The sequence below is a fragment of the Glycine soja genome, chromosome 15, assembly GCF_004193775.1.
Source record: "Glycine soja cultivar W05 chromosome 15, ASM419377v2, whole genome shotgun sequence".
NCBI lineage: Eukaryota > Viridiplantae > Streptophyta > Magnoliopsida > Fabales > Fabaceae > Glycine > Glycine soja.
The window spans coordinates 48,301,760-48,318,457 of NC_041016.1; the positions used below are offsets into that span (position 1 = coordinate 48,301,760).

The 16,698-nt window shown below is 34.2% G+C and overlaps 1 protein-coding gene and 1 long non-coding RNA gene across 2 annotated transcripts; both read right to left on the reverse strand.

The window, feature by feature from the left end:
- Positions 1-455: 455 nt before the first annotated feature.
- LOC114387523 lies at positions 456-6,087 on the reverse strand. Its single transcript, XR_003661334.1, has 2 exons — positions 5,947-6,087; positions 456-981 (listed from the first exon to the last, which is right to left on the reverse strand). It is a non-coding gene; the product is annotated as an uncharacterized LOC114387523 (long non-coding RNA).
- A 3,722-nt stretch (positions 6,088-9,809) lies between these two features.
- On the reverse strand, positions 9,810-16,387 carry LOC114387907 (dnaJ homolog dnj-5-like). The gene is made up of 9 exons (XM_028348165.1): positions 15,098-16,387; positions 13,656-13,785; positions 12,782-13,290; positions 12,289-12,369; positions 12,040-12,144; positions 11,441-11,554; positions 11,254-11,337; positions 11,101-11,172; positions 9,810-10,641 (listed from the first exon to the last, which is right to left on the reverse strand). The coding sequence occupies exons 1-9, from the start codon at positions 15,416-15,418 to the stop codon at positions 10,372-10,374; spliced, it is 1,686 nt and encodes a 561-aa protein (XP_028203966.1). The 5' UTR covers positions 15,419-16,387; the 3' UTR covers positions 9,810-10,371.
- Between the last annotated feature and the right edge of the window lie 311 nt (positions 16,388-16,698).

Sequence of the window (16,698 nt, forward strand, 5' to 3'; positions counted from 1 at the left end):
AGAACTCATTCATGTTTCAAATTCTTGCATTAATTTTTCTAAACTTAAAAATGCATGACAAGACAAACGCAAAACTGTATAATAGAACAAATACCAAGATGAAAATGTCGGAGAGTATTCTACTAAACTTTCTCTTGCATAAATAAATAAGTTTTTCTCTATTTAATATTACTCTAATGTTCTTGCACCGTTAAATTAATGTAACCGTAATTCCTTATGTGAAAGAGTCTAGCCCTCCTAGTTTCGTTCTTGATTCCTCAACAAACTCATTCTAAGCAAGTTGCACTATGCAAAAGATGTAATATTTACTATATTACTGCACACTATTCCTAGAAATGCAGACTTCTAGTTGCTCTACCAAGTTTTAAGGAATTTAAGCATTTTCCAATACTCAAAACCTAACAAAGCATATAAATAGGTGATTAAGCCACAAATATGGAAAATAAACACAGATAGAAGCAGAGAACACTAGCAATAATATTAAATAGATAGTTAGAGTTTTTACATCAAGAGTACTCAGTGGAAAAACTCCCCAACAATGAAGTGTGTAGCCCTCCATTAGCAAGGAGGACTCAATACAAGGGTAAAAATGATGTAGGAATGAAATGGTAAAGTAAAGATGTGAAGAAAATGTCTTCTCTTCAGCCTTGGTGCCTTGTTCCTTCCTTCCCACGTTGCTTAACGCTTCATTTCCCCTCTTTTTCCAGTGTTTTAAAGACTTTTGGGCTTCTCAGCTTATGAAGGCGTGCTCAGCGAGCATGTCTAGCTGAGCGAGAATCAGTGGTTGTGCGCTAAGCGCGAGAAGAGACAACATCCTCGCTGGGCGGGTTGGCTGCGCGCTGCTCTCTGACTCAACATTCTCTAGGATTTTGTACTCGCTTAGCAAGCTGACTTCCTCGTTAAGCGGATGAGCCTTGCTTAGCCAATCTGACTCGCTGAGCAAGCCCTTTAGCAGCATTTCCAAATCTTTTCTTCTTTAGCCTAAAAATCCAAATAAGTTCAACATTAGTCATCAAAATGGGATTTCCACTGTATAAATTCACACAAGAATAAATTATTTACAAATCTCACAAAAGAAACCATAAATTAGAGGTACATTACTACTTTTTATCCTATTTTTAATGCATTTAATACTCATGAATATCAATTAACACATCATGACCTCACTTTTCTGCATCGCTCATCGATTCCATGCGAATTATTGAGATTTGCATTAATGCGGTTGTTGGTGCATGTGAGTGAATAGTGTGCACCTGCGCACATCACAAACAAAAGCTTGTTCATTGCATCATGACTCTTAACCGCACTGCATCTCTCACCGATCCCACACAGATTATTAACATATCCATTAATGCAGTTGTGGTTTAGTAAATGATCATATTATTAAAGTAAATTGAAAATAACAACTAAAAAACACATAGACGTAACATCATTATCTCTAATTGATGACTGTATTGTGGTGATTATGTCTGACAACGTCATTGTTGGATTCAACAATATCGATTTTGTCTTGTAACCTTTGGAAACATCACTTGAACCATGGATGATCTCACCATTGATATAAACATACACACAAATTGGCTCTGAACTCATTTTACTTGCTCTCTCTATTTTCTCGCATAATGTGATTTGATACAACTATGTAAAGTCTATGGTGATATGATGTCTTTATATATACAATCAATCACGGATTTATGGTTCACGTGATTTGGAATCTCAATGCATGACAGTAAGACAGTGGTGTTAACGTGCCTTGAAATCTAGAGATCTTAGAATAAGAAAAGATGTAAACCTACCACATCAACAAAACAGTGTTGCTTACACTAAGATGAATTGGTAATAAATGCTTTGGAAAATCATAACATTCCATCATCCTCATTCAAGTTTAATCATGTGATTCAAAAATTAAAAGCACAGGAGAAAGCAATCTAAGTTTACAAGGAAAACATAAGTCAATCTTTAGGAAGTCAGACTCAAACGATATTACACAAGTTTCTTATCATTTTATTTCACCTAGTTTTGCTTCTCTACTTTGGTATCCACGCGGCAAGGGTGAGAAATGTAGAGACACATATCCTAATCAAAAGTAAAGGACTTAATGCTCCCTCAAAGAAAATTTGTCTGGCTTACAAGTGATCCAAGCAAACTTGCTAGCGCACACCAACCCACCCATCAAATGAAGCAAGTCAAAAGCTTTTTGTGCAAAGTAACATACCTGAGCATTAAATAAACTGTCCGAAAATGTTTTTTTTTTTTTTTATAATTTGATCGAAGACCAATTGCTCTTAAATAAAGGAAATTCCAAAACTACTACATATACCGTTAATTTCTAAAAATAAGGGCCAATGATTTCCTTACAAGTAAACAACAACAACAACAACAACAACGCCTTATCCCACTAGGTGGGGTCGGCTACATGGATCAACTTCCGCCATAATGTTCTATCAAGTACCATACTTCTATCCAAACCATTAATTTCGAGATCCTTTTTGATAACCTCTCTTATAGTCTTTTTGGGTCTTCCTCTGCCTCGAATTGTTTGTCTTCTCTCCATCTGGTCTACTCTCCTCACTACAGAGTCAACCGGTCTTCTCTCTACATGCCCAAACCACCTAAGTCTATTTTCCACCATCTTCTCTACAATAGGCGCTACTCCAACCCTCTCTCTAATAGCTTCGTTTCTAATTTTATCCTGTCGAGTCTTACCACACATCCACCGCAACATTCTCATCTCCGCTACACCTACTTTATTCTCATGTTGGCTCTTGACCGCCCAACATTCTGTTCCGTACAAAATCGTCGGTCTTACCGCAGTCCGATAAAACTTTCCCTTTAGCTTGATCGGTACCTTTGCATCACATAACACCCCCGATGCTTTTCTCCATTTCATCCATCCTGCTTGAATGCGATGATTCACATCCCCTTCAATTTCCCCATCATCCTGTATTACAGACCCAAGATATTTAAACCGTGTGACTTGAGGGATAATATGGTCTCCTATTTTCACCTCTGAGTTAGAAACCCTCCTTCTTTTGTTGAACTTACATTCCATATACTCCGATTTGCTTCTGCTTAGGCGAAAGCCATGTGTTTCTAGAGCTCGTCTCCAAGTTTCCAACCTCTCATTCAACTCTTCCCTCGACTCTCCAAGGAGGACTATGTCATCTGCAAAAAGCATGCATCTCGGCGCTATCTCTTGGATTTGTTCCGTGAGGACATCCAGAATTAAGGTAAAAAGGTAGGGGCTAAGGGTTGACCCTTGATGTAAACCAATTGTGATGGGAAAATCGTCTGACTCTCCATCCTGTGTCCTAACACTAGTCGATACCCTATCATACATATCTTGGATAGCTCGAATATATGCAACCCTAACCCCTTTCTTCTCTAGAGCTTTCCACAAAATCTCTCTAGGCACTCTATCATACGCTTTCTCCAAGTCAATAAAAATCAAGTGCAAGTCTTGTTGGGCCATGCGATATTGCTCCATCACCCGCCGTAATAAATAAATCGCTTCCATGGTCGACCTTCCCGGCATGAAACCAAATTGATTCTCAGTAACTTGAGTCTCCTTTCTTAATCTCCGTTCGATCACTCTTTCCCATAATTTCATGGTATGACTCATGAGCTTGATTCCCCTATAATTTGCACAATTTTGTATATCCCCCTTGTTCTTATAGATTGGCACTAACGTGCTTCTCCTCCATTCCTCCGGCATGCGTTTTGACCTCATAATTTCGTTAAAGAGTTCGGTGAGCCACTCAAGACCTCTATCTCCAAGAGTTTTCCATACTTCAATAGGTATGTTGTCTGGCCCCACCGCCTTACCATTACTCATTCTTTTCAACGCTTCCTTTACTTCCTGTTTTTGAATCCGACGATAGTACTTATAGTTCCGGTCCTCTTCTCTTGTGTCTAGACTGCTAGAGTCATATTCATATCCATCATTAAATAAGTTGTGGAAATACGCCTTCCACCTTTCCTTGATATCTTTTTCATGCACTAAGACTTTGCCTTCTTCATCCTTAACACACTTTACTTGATCCAAATCTCTAGTCTTCCTCTCTCTACCCTTAGCAAGCCTATATATAGATCTTTCTCCGTCCCTGGTTCCTAGAGCTTGGTATAGTCCGTCAAAAGCTTGGGCTCTTGCCTCACTCACCGCCTTTTTGGTTTCATTTCTAGCTATCTTATACTTATCCCAAGTTTCAGAATTTCTACACCTAGACCACTCCTTGAAACACTCCTTTTTTACTCTAACTTTGCTCTGAACATTTTCATTCCACCACCACGATTCTTTACCCCTAGGTCCAAAACCTCTAGATTCACCCAACGTCTCTTTAGCCACTTTAATAATCTCTTGGGACATCTTGTTCCACATATCATTTGCACTTCCTTGTGATTGTCCACACCAACCCTCCCATATCTTTTGTTGGAAGATTCCTTGTTTCTCACCCTTCAAGTGCCACCATTTGATCCTTGGTGCTACCAGAGGACTTCTTCTCTTTGCCCTATCTCTAATTCTTACATCCATAACCAAAACTCTATGTTGGGTAGTCAAGCTCTCTCCCGGGATAACTTTACAGTTCAAGCAATACTTCCTATCAGACTTCCTGATAAGGAAGAAATCTATCTGAGAACATGTCCCTCCACTTTTGTAAGTGATAAGATGTTCCTCTCTTTTCTTAAACCATGTATTGGCTATAGAAAGATCCAAAGCCTCTGAAAACTCCAAGATGGATTTACCCTCCCCATTCATCTCCCCTAGGCCAAAACCCCCATGCACCCCCTCAAAACCTCTAGCCACGCTACCTACATGTCCATTGAGATCCCCTCTTAGGAAAACTTTCTCTCCTTGGGGTATATCCTGAAGTACCCCTTCTAGATCCTCCCAAAATTTTACTTTAAAGTGTTCTGCTAACCCAACCTGAGGTGCGTACCCACTAATAACATTAAAGGTGTCCTGTCCCACTACCAATTTTAAGACTATAATACGATCTCCTACTCTTCTTACATCCACGACATCCTTCTTCCACTCCTTGTCCACAATAATCCCTACCCCATTTCTTAATCTGATTTTTCCCGTATACCACAGCTTAAATCCCGAGCTGTCTAATTCTTTTGCTTTTTCACCTGTCCACTTAGTTTCTTGTAGGCACATAAAATTGATCTTCCTCCTCACCATAACATCCACTATTTCCATAGATTTTCCAGTAAGTGTGCCTATATTCCATGTACCAAAGCGAATCCTCCTGTCATGAACTAGCTTCTTTACCCACACCCGTTCACGAAAATGTGGGAACCCTTGCTTACTTTTCACTACATCCGGGCGGCGATGCAGCGGCCCTTGCTCTTTTGACACTGTACTCGAGCCATACAGCGCGTTGCTTCCGGGCAACTACCTAGCATTCACATTATTACGTAATTGATCCATGTCATAGAGGTTCGACAAAGTTTAACGTTGGCTGTCGAAAGCCTAACACAACCCTCTCCTTTTATCCAGGCTTGGGACCGGCTAAGAATAGCAAAGCTACCCTAAACAGGATTGATTTCCTTACAAGTAAATACAAAAAAAATCAAACACATTACTATTTAATAGTCTATAACAAGTACTCTATTCAGGCCTATCCTCAGAGATTCTGACATAAATATTGGTTTTTGTAACTTAATAGTAAGTAACTCCTCAACCCAACAAAATTCTAAAGCCTCCATCTTCCCTTAATAGTACCCGGTGGGTCGAAATCATTGCAACTAAATCATCAAAGTTAAATGGGTATTCAGCAAAACCCAAAAAGATTAAAAATTTAAAAAGAAAAAACTAAAATTTATAATGGGGTGTGGAAAAAATGGAGCAGCTACGAAACTGAAAAAAAAAAAAGAGGGCAGAATATGAATATAAAGATCAAGTTGAAGAAAATGAAAAGAAAAAGATCAAAAGTTGTCACTCACCGGAGCGCTGGGGCCACAACTGTATTCAGCGGAGCACCGAACGGTGTCTCTTCTCTCTCTCTAACTATGTCTCTCTTTCTCTCTCTTAACTCTTTGTTTGTTGTCTCGGTCTCAGATCCCATGCTCTTTTACATTCTATTATTTTTTGTCTTCTTTTATTTGCTTAATTTGATTTTGATCTTTTTCTTTTGTTCCATTATTGTTATTACTTATTAGTATTGTTTACTTACCAATGCAATTTTGTCATATAGAATGGTGTATTGCGATTAAAGAATTATTTTACTGTTTTCTAACAATTTGTTGATTACGCAACATGCAGTGCACGCAATTTTATATGGGTACGAAAAAAAATGAAGTGTTAGTTGTATTCATATTCATATTTTTCCTACCAAGGTGTTAGCACACTCATGTAAAGTCACGTATGTTTACACGAGTCAAACGATTTATTTAAGAAAAAAATTATATTTGATTTTTATCTAGTGTAGAATTTTCTTTATGAATTAACATCAGTCAGGTACTGTGAGATTAATTTAATCTCTAATCTAATAAGTTGGATAACATCATAGTCTTTAACTCAGGAAAAAAATATATTCATATGTACTTTTTTAAGTTTGATTAAACCTTAATTATAAGTTTTAATAAATAATGTGAATTAGTTAAGTGAGAAAATAACTTATAATTAATATTTTTCACAAAACTTATAATTAACTTTTTTTAAAAAAACTTATAATTAAGGCTTTTAATTAAGGGTATTTAATTATAATGATAAGATTTTAAATCAAGTTTTTTTATCAAAATTATTGTCAGTAAAAGTTAATCTTTTTTATATAAAAATTTTTATGCAAAGGAGATGATATCCCAGTCTAAGACACTATGCATCAAAACATTTGCGGTATTTTTTTCAAATCTTATAATTGGTTTACTCTGATGACAATTATATAAGTAATAAAAAATTAATTGATAGGAAAATTAAATTTACTAATGATACACAAACATAGTGACCAATAAGCCTTAGTTAGTTGGAGTGGTACTAAATTTATTTTCCTTAAACAAGGTTTAAAGTTTGAACTTAATTAGATTTTCCAAAGAAGATTAATCTTTAATAAAATTGATGTATACTTTGCAATAATAAGAAGGTAACTAAATAATGCAACCACAAGCTAACAACATTTTCTTATCAAAATAAGTATTTATTTTAAAAGTTAATAAACTTATTATATATGATAGTTTGTAATTAGATAACAATATAAAACCTTTTTGCATTGCCAATACATAATTTTTTTCTCAAAAAAATATTAATATTTTCTTAAACTTTAAAATCATAATTAAGTAAAAAATGAAAAAAAAAATCTAAAGATAAAAAGCTAAAAAAACATGGAGGGAATAGTTATTTGTCAAATGAACATTTTGAAAACAAAATAAATGTAGTTTTCTTAAAAAACAATATAATTTAATAAATAATTAATATTAGATATTCAAAGTCATTTCTCTAGGAAAATAAAAAAATTACGTTTCATAATTTTTATACAGATTTTACTAATGAGTATTCTTAAAATACTAGCTAAAAATACTTAATATATTTTATTAAATATTTTACCTTTTATAAAAAAAATCTATTAGAAAATAAACATATACATCCATACTTAAAATTAGGAGTGTTCATGACTCAGTTTAGTTCAATTTTTCATAAAAAAAGTCACCCAAATCAAATTTATAAAACATAAATGATTTAGTTTGGTTTAATTTTCATTTAAAATAAAGTCTGAACCAAACCAAACTAATATTTTGTAGTTTGATTCGGTTTGGTTTTTGTGATTTTTACTAAAATGTTATTTCATTAAAATTTATATACTTTTTTTTCATCTATTAAATTAAATTAAATTACATTATAAAATTAATAACAATTTATGAAACTTATTAATATGTTAAATATTCTACAATAAAAATCTATCAAATTTTCATTTATTTTAAACCAAACATATCTTTAAAAAGTCATCTAAAAAAGATACATTGTTTAAGTTTCATATACATAACACTATAAAATAATATGAAATTCAAGTGATATACACATAAAACGTATAATATTAAAATAATATAATTGTTAGTATAAGTATTGTGGTTTGATTTGGTTTAATTTCAAAATCACAAATCACAAACAAAACCAAACCGATCAGAAAAAAATCATTCCAACAAATCCAAAAATTTGATTTGATTTTCATTTTTTAGTGGTATTTACAATGTTTCTTTTATCTACATGCGATTATCAAATGCGTTAAATATCATTTTAATCTTTGCAATTTAATATGTTTTTTATTTTTAGTCTTGTAATTTTTTTAACCTTTACATGTTTATTTTATTTTTAATCCTTAAAATATGTTAAATAACACTTTTAACGATATATACTTTGGATCCTTCAAGATAGCTTCAAAGAGTCTTGAAATCCTCATGTTTTCTTGTAGCAAAATTGTCCATGTTGTGATGACTATTCCCTTGATAATGTTAGATTAAATAACACTAAATTACAAAAACTAAAAAATTATTTTGTTCTTAATAAATTTAGATAATGTTATACGTACAAGTGTTATGTAACCTAAAAATATATATTCATGCAAATGTTAAAGAATTTCCACCAACAACAGATCCAATCCAATGCATCAAAAGCACTTCGATCGATCTGTTCAAACCGACGGAATGATAAACCAAGCAGATTTCTGGGTCATATTGAGTCACTTTAACCATTTAAAATTATATTTAATAAAATCATTACAAACATTATTTACATGCAATAATATAATTTATAAAAAAACATGGGAAAATATTATAAATAATTTAACGAAGGTAGCATAATAATAAACAACTTACACTCACCATAATTCAAGTTTTCATAATATATCATATTAGTTAAATTCTATAATGTAGCATATTAGTAACATTCTTTTTCTTTCAAAATTCCTCTGAAACATATAAATCTGAATCAGAAAAACAATTGAACTTGGACCGTAGACAGGATTGCAGATTTGCAGTGAAATAAAGAATGGGTCTTATTTCACATGACGTCAGTTCTATAATTTTGCTGAACGGATGCATATTTGGATACGAAAGGCTGGTCTAGTCTAGTCACTCACTAAATGAATTATAATAATTATTTTATTTTATTTTTCAAAAATATTTCTTAAAAAGAATTGGTTCCCAAACATGTCTTTAAGAAAACCAAGTGGGAGCAAGGAAGGAAAACAATTATTTCTTAAAAACAACAGTATATTGAATTTAAAAACATTTTCTATAAAAAAAATCGTATTATATGATGAAACTTACAATGATAACAATTCAACATTATATTTTAAAATTAGACCAATTGAATAATAATGTGAATTCAAAATTGTGAAAATAGCTCAATAACAATACCTAGTCTGATGGCATTATACACTTTGTCACCATGGTAGTGCAAATCTAAAAAGGAACTCATACTCAAAATAAAAGGAGTATAGAATCTCCCTTGCTAACACACTTGTAGCTCCCAAGATAAACTTATAACAAACAAATTCTACTTTTGACTTCTTTTTGAAAAGAATATATGCATAAACGAATATATTCTCTTCCCTTCATTTGTATTGCCGTATTGTATTTGCAAGTTGCAACGAACAATCCCCAAGTTTCTCTTTTCAAATACCAAACCAAAGCATCATATACTTCATTTTCTATGATTTTGAATCCACTAGACACATAATATCCTAAAAAAATGAAATTACAAACATTATGGAACAACCCATCATTATTTGTTTTGAGAGTTTACCAATCTCTATAGGTGGAAGCACTACCAATCACATATGGAAAGCACTGTGTTTCATCAGATCCCTCTTCTATTAGCTCCAAGGATTAAAATTAAGAAAAAATTTCTTTTTTTCTTTTTTCAAAGTCATGGATGTTACATGGTTCTAAAATGAATGCTGATAATCAAGTAGTCATTTACCAAATGAGAAATTTTTATTTGCCGTATGTACAAAGGACCAAAAGTAGGAGTCCTTTCCTTGGTAACCCTAAAAAAACCCACCTTCTAATGAATGTAACAAGAATACACTAAGCCACAGATCCATGTCAACCAGCTCATGCTGGATTCTGTAAACCTGAACGAGCAAATGAGCAATGAGGGAAAAACCTAGAAACCAAGGTTCTTTTGAACTTCTAATACCTTAGTACATATATGGGATGTGGTTAAGTAACTTGCCAACCTTGGTTCTCTTCTCATAATTTAACCCATGGCTCTCATCTATCTTTGATAAGGCATCTTTTTGAGTGTTGCTAGTCCTTGCTACTTGTTTTGATATCAGCAATGCATCCATCACTTTTCTTATACAAAATGTTTAACTCCATCAATCCCTTGAGGACATGCAATGAAATATGAATTTTCCCAACAGACTTCAAGCTTCAGCACGATGTTCTTCTCCATTGCTTCTTCCCTTTCTTTTGATGCAATTTGAATGGACTCCAACTCTTCCTGCGTTTAGAGGTCTCGCAGAAGAGACCAGATGCCAGAGCCTGCTCAAGCCACAGGTCAAATGCCTCTTCATCTTCATCCATCATTTCAGCATCAAAATCCCACGGGAATCTACTCGAGTTGCAACGTTGGCTTTTCTCCAAGCCAACCATGTTTACATGGAAACTCGGTCGATGGGTATTTGGCCTGCAAGCCATTCCCTGCAAGAAATAAAATAAGCTGTCAGGTACATAAGTGGAGTAAAAAATGATGCTTTTTAATCATGATTTCTCTATTTTTAGCACAGAGATAACCACTACCTTACATAAGAGACCAAAAGAAGGAACCCAATGAATTTTTATTGTCAGTATAAGCAAGAATTCCTAAGTTTTCACTCTTGATAAGATGTTTAGGATTTCTATAAATTTGTAATGTTCACTATCAAAAATAGCCAAAATGCAATCAGTGTAATTCCAATCAGTTGGAATACATCAAAGAATTTAATGATTCTCCTCATTACTGTTCTTAACCATCAACCTTACATTTGCATGTTTTGCCTTTTCTAATGGCATGATGTTTTGATTTTCTTTTTCTCTATTTTTGAAACTTTAGATTAAGCGCTAAATCGGATAAAGATGCATTGTATGTATGCCAAAAAATGCTGTCAGGAGGACACTAACCTGACATATAGCCCATTCTGACACATCAAAAATTTTGCTCTCGGCACAAACAAAAGCACGTGGAATCTCCACCTATGAAGACATGATCAAAATTCAGAAACTAAATGTAAAAAATATAAGATGAAGTCAGGAAAATTCTTTGCCATGAGCAACCTTTTGGGGCCTGTCAAAAACCAAAGACCCTTTATATTCAACCCATCCATCTCCATCCTTGGCTTGATGAAACTGACAGCAGTCCTGTTTCCAGAGGAGTATTGAAATTCAGAAGACAAAGTAAGCATACAATAGAGAGAAATAGGAAAACATGTAATACTCAATATGTAAAGGAAAGAAATCAGACCTGACACCATCTTGCTTTGGCCTTGTTCCTGTTGGTGCATACCCAAATATGTGAATTCCCACACTTGGTGCACTGTATTCGTCTGGATTCTTCAGAACGATAATCAGCATTATCCTAAGGAGAATACATTACATGTATCATCACTATTTTGTTAATAAGTACTTAAAAACATTTTAGAGATAATGGTTCATATAAGAAACACGAACACAGTAGATCAACAAACCAACATATTAAACTTCAAAGCATCCAATTAGAATTTTATATGATTTGACTTGGACACATATCTTTCCTCTATTAACAATCTTAAGGAATTGAAAGAACAATTTTGAAAAATCTAGTAAATGTAAGAATACTATGTCTGAACAAATAAAGGAGCAGCTTAATTATCGCAATTTATTAAGGAACAATTCTTTTGTAAAAAGAGGGTGAAGAAAACTCTAGGCATTTAGAATCCATGTCCATAAATTTAAAAACTACCAAAACATTCTCGATTTCAAAAATAAAAAACTACAACTTATAAGACGTGTGGACTAAATATACACAGAACCTGAGAAGAACATGTCCGTCATTTACAATTACAAGAATATCATTATATTTACCTGATGTGAACTACTATGGGATCTCTGGCAGACACTCTTAGCCATGGATTCTTCTTTTCTTAATTGCTCATCATAGTCTCGCTTCTTTACGGAGTCAGAAAGAACCTGGAAATTTGATATAACTTGTTAATAGGAGAAACCAGTGTGAGTGAAAATTATTCATGTTTTATACATTATATATCAAATATGCATTAAATGCTTATCCATCAACTATAAGAGAGGCTCTGCAGCTTATACATCGAAATTTACCTCGTATGCGCACTGAAGCTTCTTAAATGACTCACTTGCCAAAGAACTGCCCATATTTTTATCAGGATGAACAAGCATAGCCTACATCATTAAAGGAAAAAATGGGAATATTCCACATAAAACATCAGATGATCAGGATATAAGAGGTGTTTTTTACCTTGTTTTCAAATGATGTTTTAACTAATAATAACAACAACAAAAAATCATCATTTTGTTTCTGGTTTTCAAGATTGAGAAGCAAATGGTGAATACAGAAAACAAAATGAAGACATGGTGGCATTTTTTGTAATTAATAAACGAAATGAATGAAAACAGAAAACAAACCAAACACTCTTTAAGTAGGCTAGTAATCACATTATAAGTTAAGTCCTAATGTGATTCCTTATTCATTGCAATATGATACTGCTTAAACACATAATAGCAGCCTAAATAAATATTTTGTAACATTGAAGTAAAATAAAATAGACAAAGCAAAAGAAAACTAAACAAATACCTTTTTCCTGTATTCCTTTTTCAAAACAGCGGCATCAATCTTCTTGTGGCGGCTAAATCCAAGGGCATCATAATGATTCAGACTCTTGAGGATCCTTTTCATTTCATCAACCGAGCTTGTTGTTGTTGTTGTTGTTATTTGCTCTTTAACAACTTTGTTAACAGAAAGTTCTTTCTTATTATCAACAACTGCTGTGGTAACAGCAGGTTTACTGGATGATTTACATGAATGCAAATTCTCAGATTCATCAGTAGGGATAGGATATTCACACTCTTCAGAGAAATCATCTTCCACAATTGTTTCTGATTGCTTTTGCTCTTCAGAATGTGAACTCTCACTCACATTATCAAACCATTGGAGCAGAAAATTCAAAATGTCATTAGAGAGGAATGCAAGGTTAATAGCAAGAAAAACACCCAGCCATCCCACTCGTACTTGAACACAGTATATAGCATATATAGTTCCAATTAATACCACCAGGCGTGCATGATTTAGGGAGAATAAATAACCTGCACTTGTATAATTGAAAACAAAATTTCAGGATTAAAAAAGGTAAAATATTCAACTAAGGCAGCAAGAATAGGAGTCCTACATTGCCCTTATAGAATGTCGAATGAATTAATTTTTATGCCAATGATAGCCAATATAAGAGCCTCTTGATTAGAGGAAAATTAGTGAAATGAGGAAAGAAAATAGGGCAATGGTGCGGGATCATAAACACAACTGAAAAAAAATCACCATAAGTGTGAACAGATTAATAACAGTGTATACATTACAAGAGATATAGAACAATAGGCAGCATGCCTCCTCTCTTTTATTCCGATCATTAGGAGGATACATCTTGTAACACAAAAAACAAGAAGGAATATCATACCTCCAACTACGAGTAATGTCCCGGTTATCCAGAAGTTAGCATACATCCACAAAATAAGGATGGCAAAAAGGCCCACAATAAAAAGCCCAGGAGTATAACCCAAGTATTGGACAGCTACTCCAGCAACACCCTGAAGCATTCAAATGAACTGTGGGAAGCAATGTATAAAATTTTATATGCAAAAATTATTTGTAACTGAATTGAACTGAAGCAATCAAATACTACAGAATAACTATAAATACAAGTCCCAACTTAAGATGGTAGATCACTAATGAAGTGCAGCGTTCCTCTTAAACTAAAATTTAAACCAACGTCAAATTGCCAACAGAACCTAGAAGCTGAATAATGCAATTCACATACACACTGTTAAAAGCCAGGTTTTTGTGTAAATGAACATGTTCATACAATGAATTCAAATAAAGGTAAAAAGAGTTAGTAATTTTGGAATAGAATATTAGATGGAAACAATTAGTAATTATCATGTTTAGCTCAAGCCAGGAAAATAAATAATCCCCAGTTATACCATAATGCTTCTCTTCCTGTCATCATATGCAAGTTCTACATAAGGCGATAGAGACTCTACCGGCAAAAAGAAATTCCATCAATGTGTTCTTGTAAGGTAGATCAAGTAGTAAGTGCTCAAATTCATATTAAAAAAATCTACCATAATGTTTTCAACCCACTTTAGAAAAAATAAAAAAACATTTTCCCCTAGAGGGAAATTAAATTCAATGCAACTGAATAAACTCAGAATCAATTGACTTTAACATCTAGATAATACTAACTATCACATCCACATTGTTCGTTACTATCCCAAATTTTGAGAGTCTAGTTTTAATAAAAAGCAACACCATTCTTTAAAGCTTGAAACTTATTTCTATCATAAAATTCTTATAGAGCATTCCAACATTTTTAGAATTACTATTAAAACCCATAGTAAGCTCCATGTACCAAGCTATAATTTAGAATGACCAATAAGATAGTTGTAAAAGCCATCCCATCATACCACTAAATGATAAGCTAACTGCCACTACTCTAAAACTGGTATCCAACTGACGTATGCAATAGCAATTACTCAAGGAACAGCTAAAAGTAAAAATAAGGACAAATTACACTTAAACCCCCTAAGTTTTAGCAAAATTTGACCCGAAATTCTTCCCTTTTTTGGCCATATGCAAACCTCCTTAATTTATAGAACAACATAGCACATACACTTTCTGCTAAAACAGAGCTACCTAACTTCATATGCAGTTATATAGATCGAGGGAGATCAAAGTAATGTCAAAAAAGAGAGGGGCAACCAGTGTAATTTCATTAAACCTCAGAAGAAGTGGGTGTAATTTTCCCTAAAAATAAATAACTGGATAACATACATAGACACACAGATCAGAAACCCAGAACTGCAAGAATGGAAATTTAGACAGGTTAAAACAAAGACATACCATGCTAACAAGCACGTAAACCAAGCAATACATCGAAGTCAGACTCAGAAAGCAGCTCCACATTATAAGCAGAAGCATCACTGGACCAAACCTAATGAAGGACTGAAAGCCCCTCAGAGCAGAGTCCTTCCAGAAAATCACTGACAACCTCAGTAAGCTCCCCAATCTGGAGCAGCCCCTGCACACCATAGGCCAATGCCGTTCAATGAACACAGCAGTCCTATCTCTGCACCATGTCACTGTGGTTCGAGCACGCCAGCCGGCGTCCTTCTGCGATCGAAACCATTGCCAACACTGCTTGAACAACCCTATGTCCTCCATCACCAAGGCCTCCTCAAATTCCCCAGAATCTTGGTGAAACCTCACTCCTATGACTACAAATGGAACCTCATATCATCATTCCTAACAAAATAACAAATGGCTAATGCTATTGATTCCCATCACCATCGATCCAATGCCCCATATATCCAAACCATTGTGACCCTAAATCATCAATGCCATCCATAAACAAACCACCACCCTGATCTACCAAAATTCACTAAATAAATGAAATAAATAAGGCCTGCTACTCCAACTCCCTACATAAATCCACCAAATTCACGGGTTTCACAAGTCCAATGGCTCCTCATCAAAAAAGGGAAAGAAGAAAAAAAAAACACAACCCCCACTATTGATAAGACCAAAAGAGAACATTGTGAGAGTCCATGAGAGCACTAAATACAATCACGTTCAAAAGGGGAAGAGTAAATTGCTTCCAAAATAAGCTTCCAAAAAGCAACCACTGTTCACAGAAGCCCCACAAAAAACATAAAAACACACAAAGTAATAAGAAGATAAAACCCCTCTCTTTTTGACAAATTTAATGCGACGACCACCCCTTTTCTGTTTTCCACGCTCCCACTTCAACTCACTCCAGCCTCGACGACCCTTTAGCGGGTTCAAGACCTAGCACTACAGAATGGGGGCGAAAAACACCGAAAGGAACGAACTTGAAGGTGGCCCAGTAACCATGGAAACCCTAAAACAAAAGGGTATGAGCCATTTGAGGAGAAGATCAAAGTTGAGACTCTGAAGCACCGACGGAGAATGAGGAAAAGGGAAGAAGAAGGGGTTATTGGGTTTTTTTTTTTGCAGAGGAGGGAGAAAACCTTGGCTTTTCTTTCTCTTTTTGATTTTTCGTTTAATGAGTAACTTTTATTCCTCTCGTATTGCTTGTGATAAAGAGAGAGTTTGTAAAAAGTTTCAAAAAGTTTCGTAAAGGGTGGAAGGAGGAGTGAGAGAATTGTTTTGTTGCAGAGGAGGAGAGAGAAAGAGCGAGAAAGAGAGAGAAAATTTGACATCATTTTTTAAATATTATTTATTTATTTCTTCTAAAAATATTAATTGGCTTGCTTTGTGGATTAGGGCTGGAGAGGTGTGTAATAATGAGGTAGTGGGGTCCATCACACAACAATTGAGTTTTGTCATTCTGTAGATTTCATTCTTAAAACCTTTTCTTCAATTAAAAAAATTAAGAAAATTAATTGATATTTTTTTGGTACAATACGTTAGCTTTTTGTTACAGAAAACTACTAATTGATTTAAAGTATTAAATTGTCAAT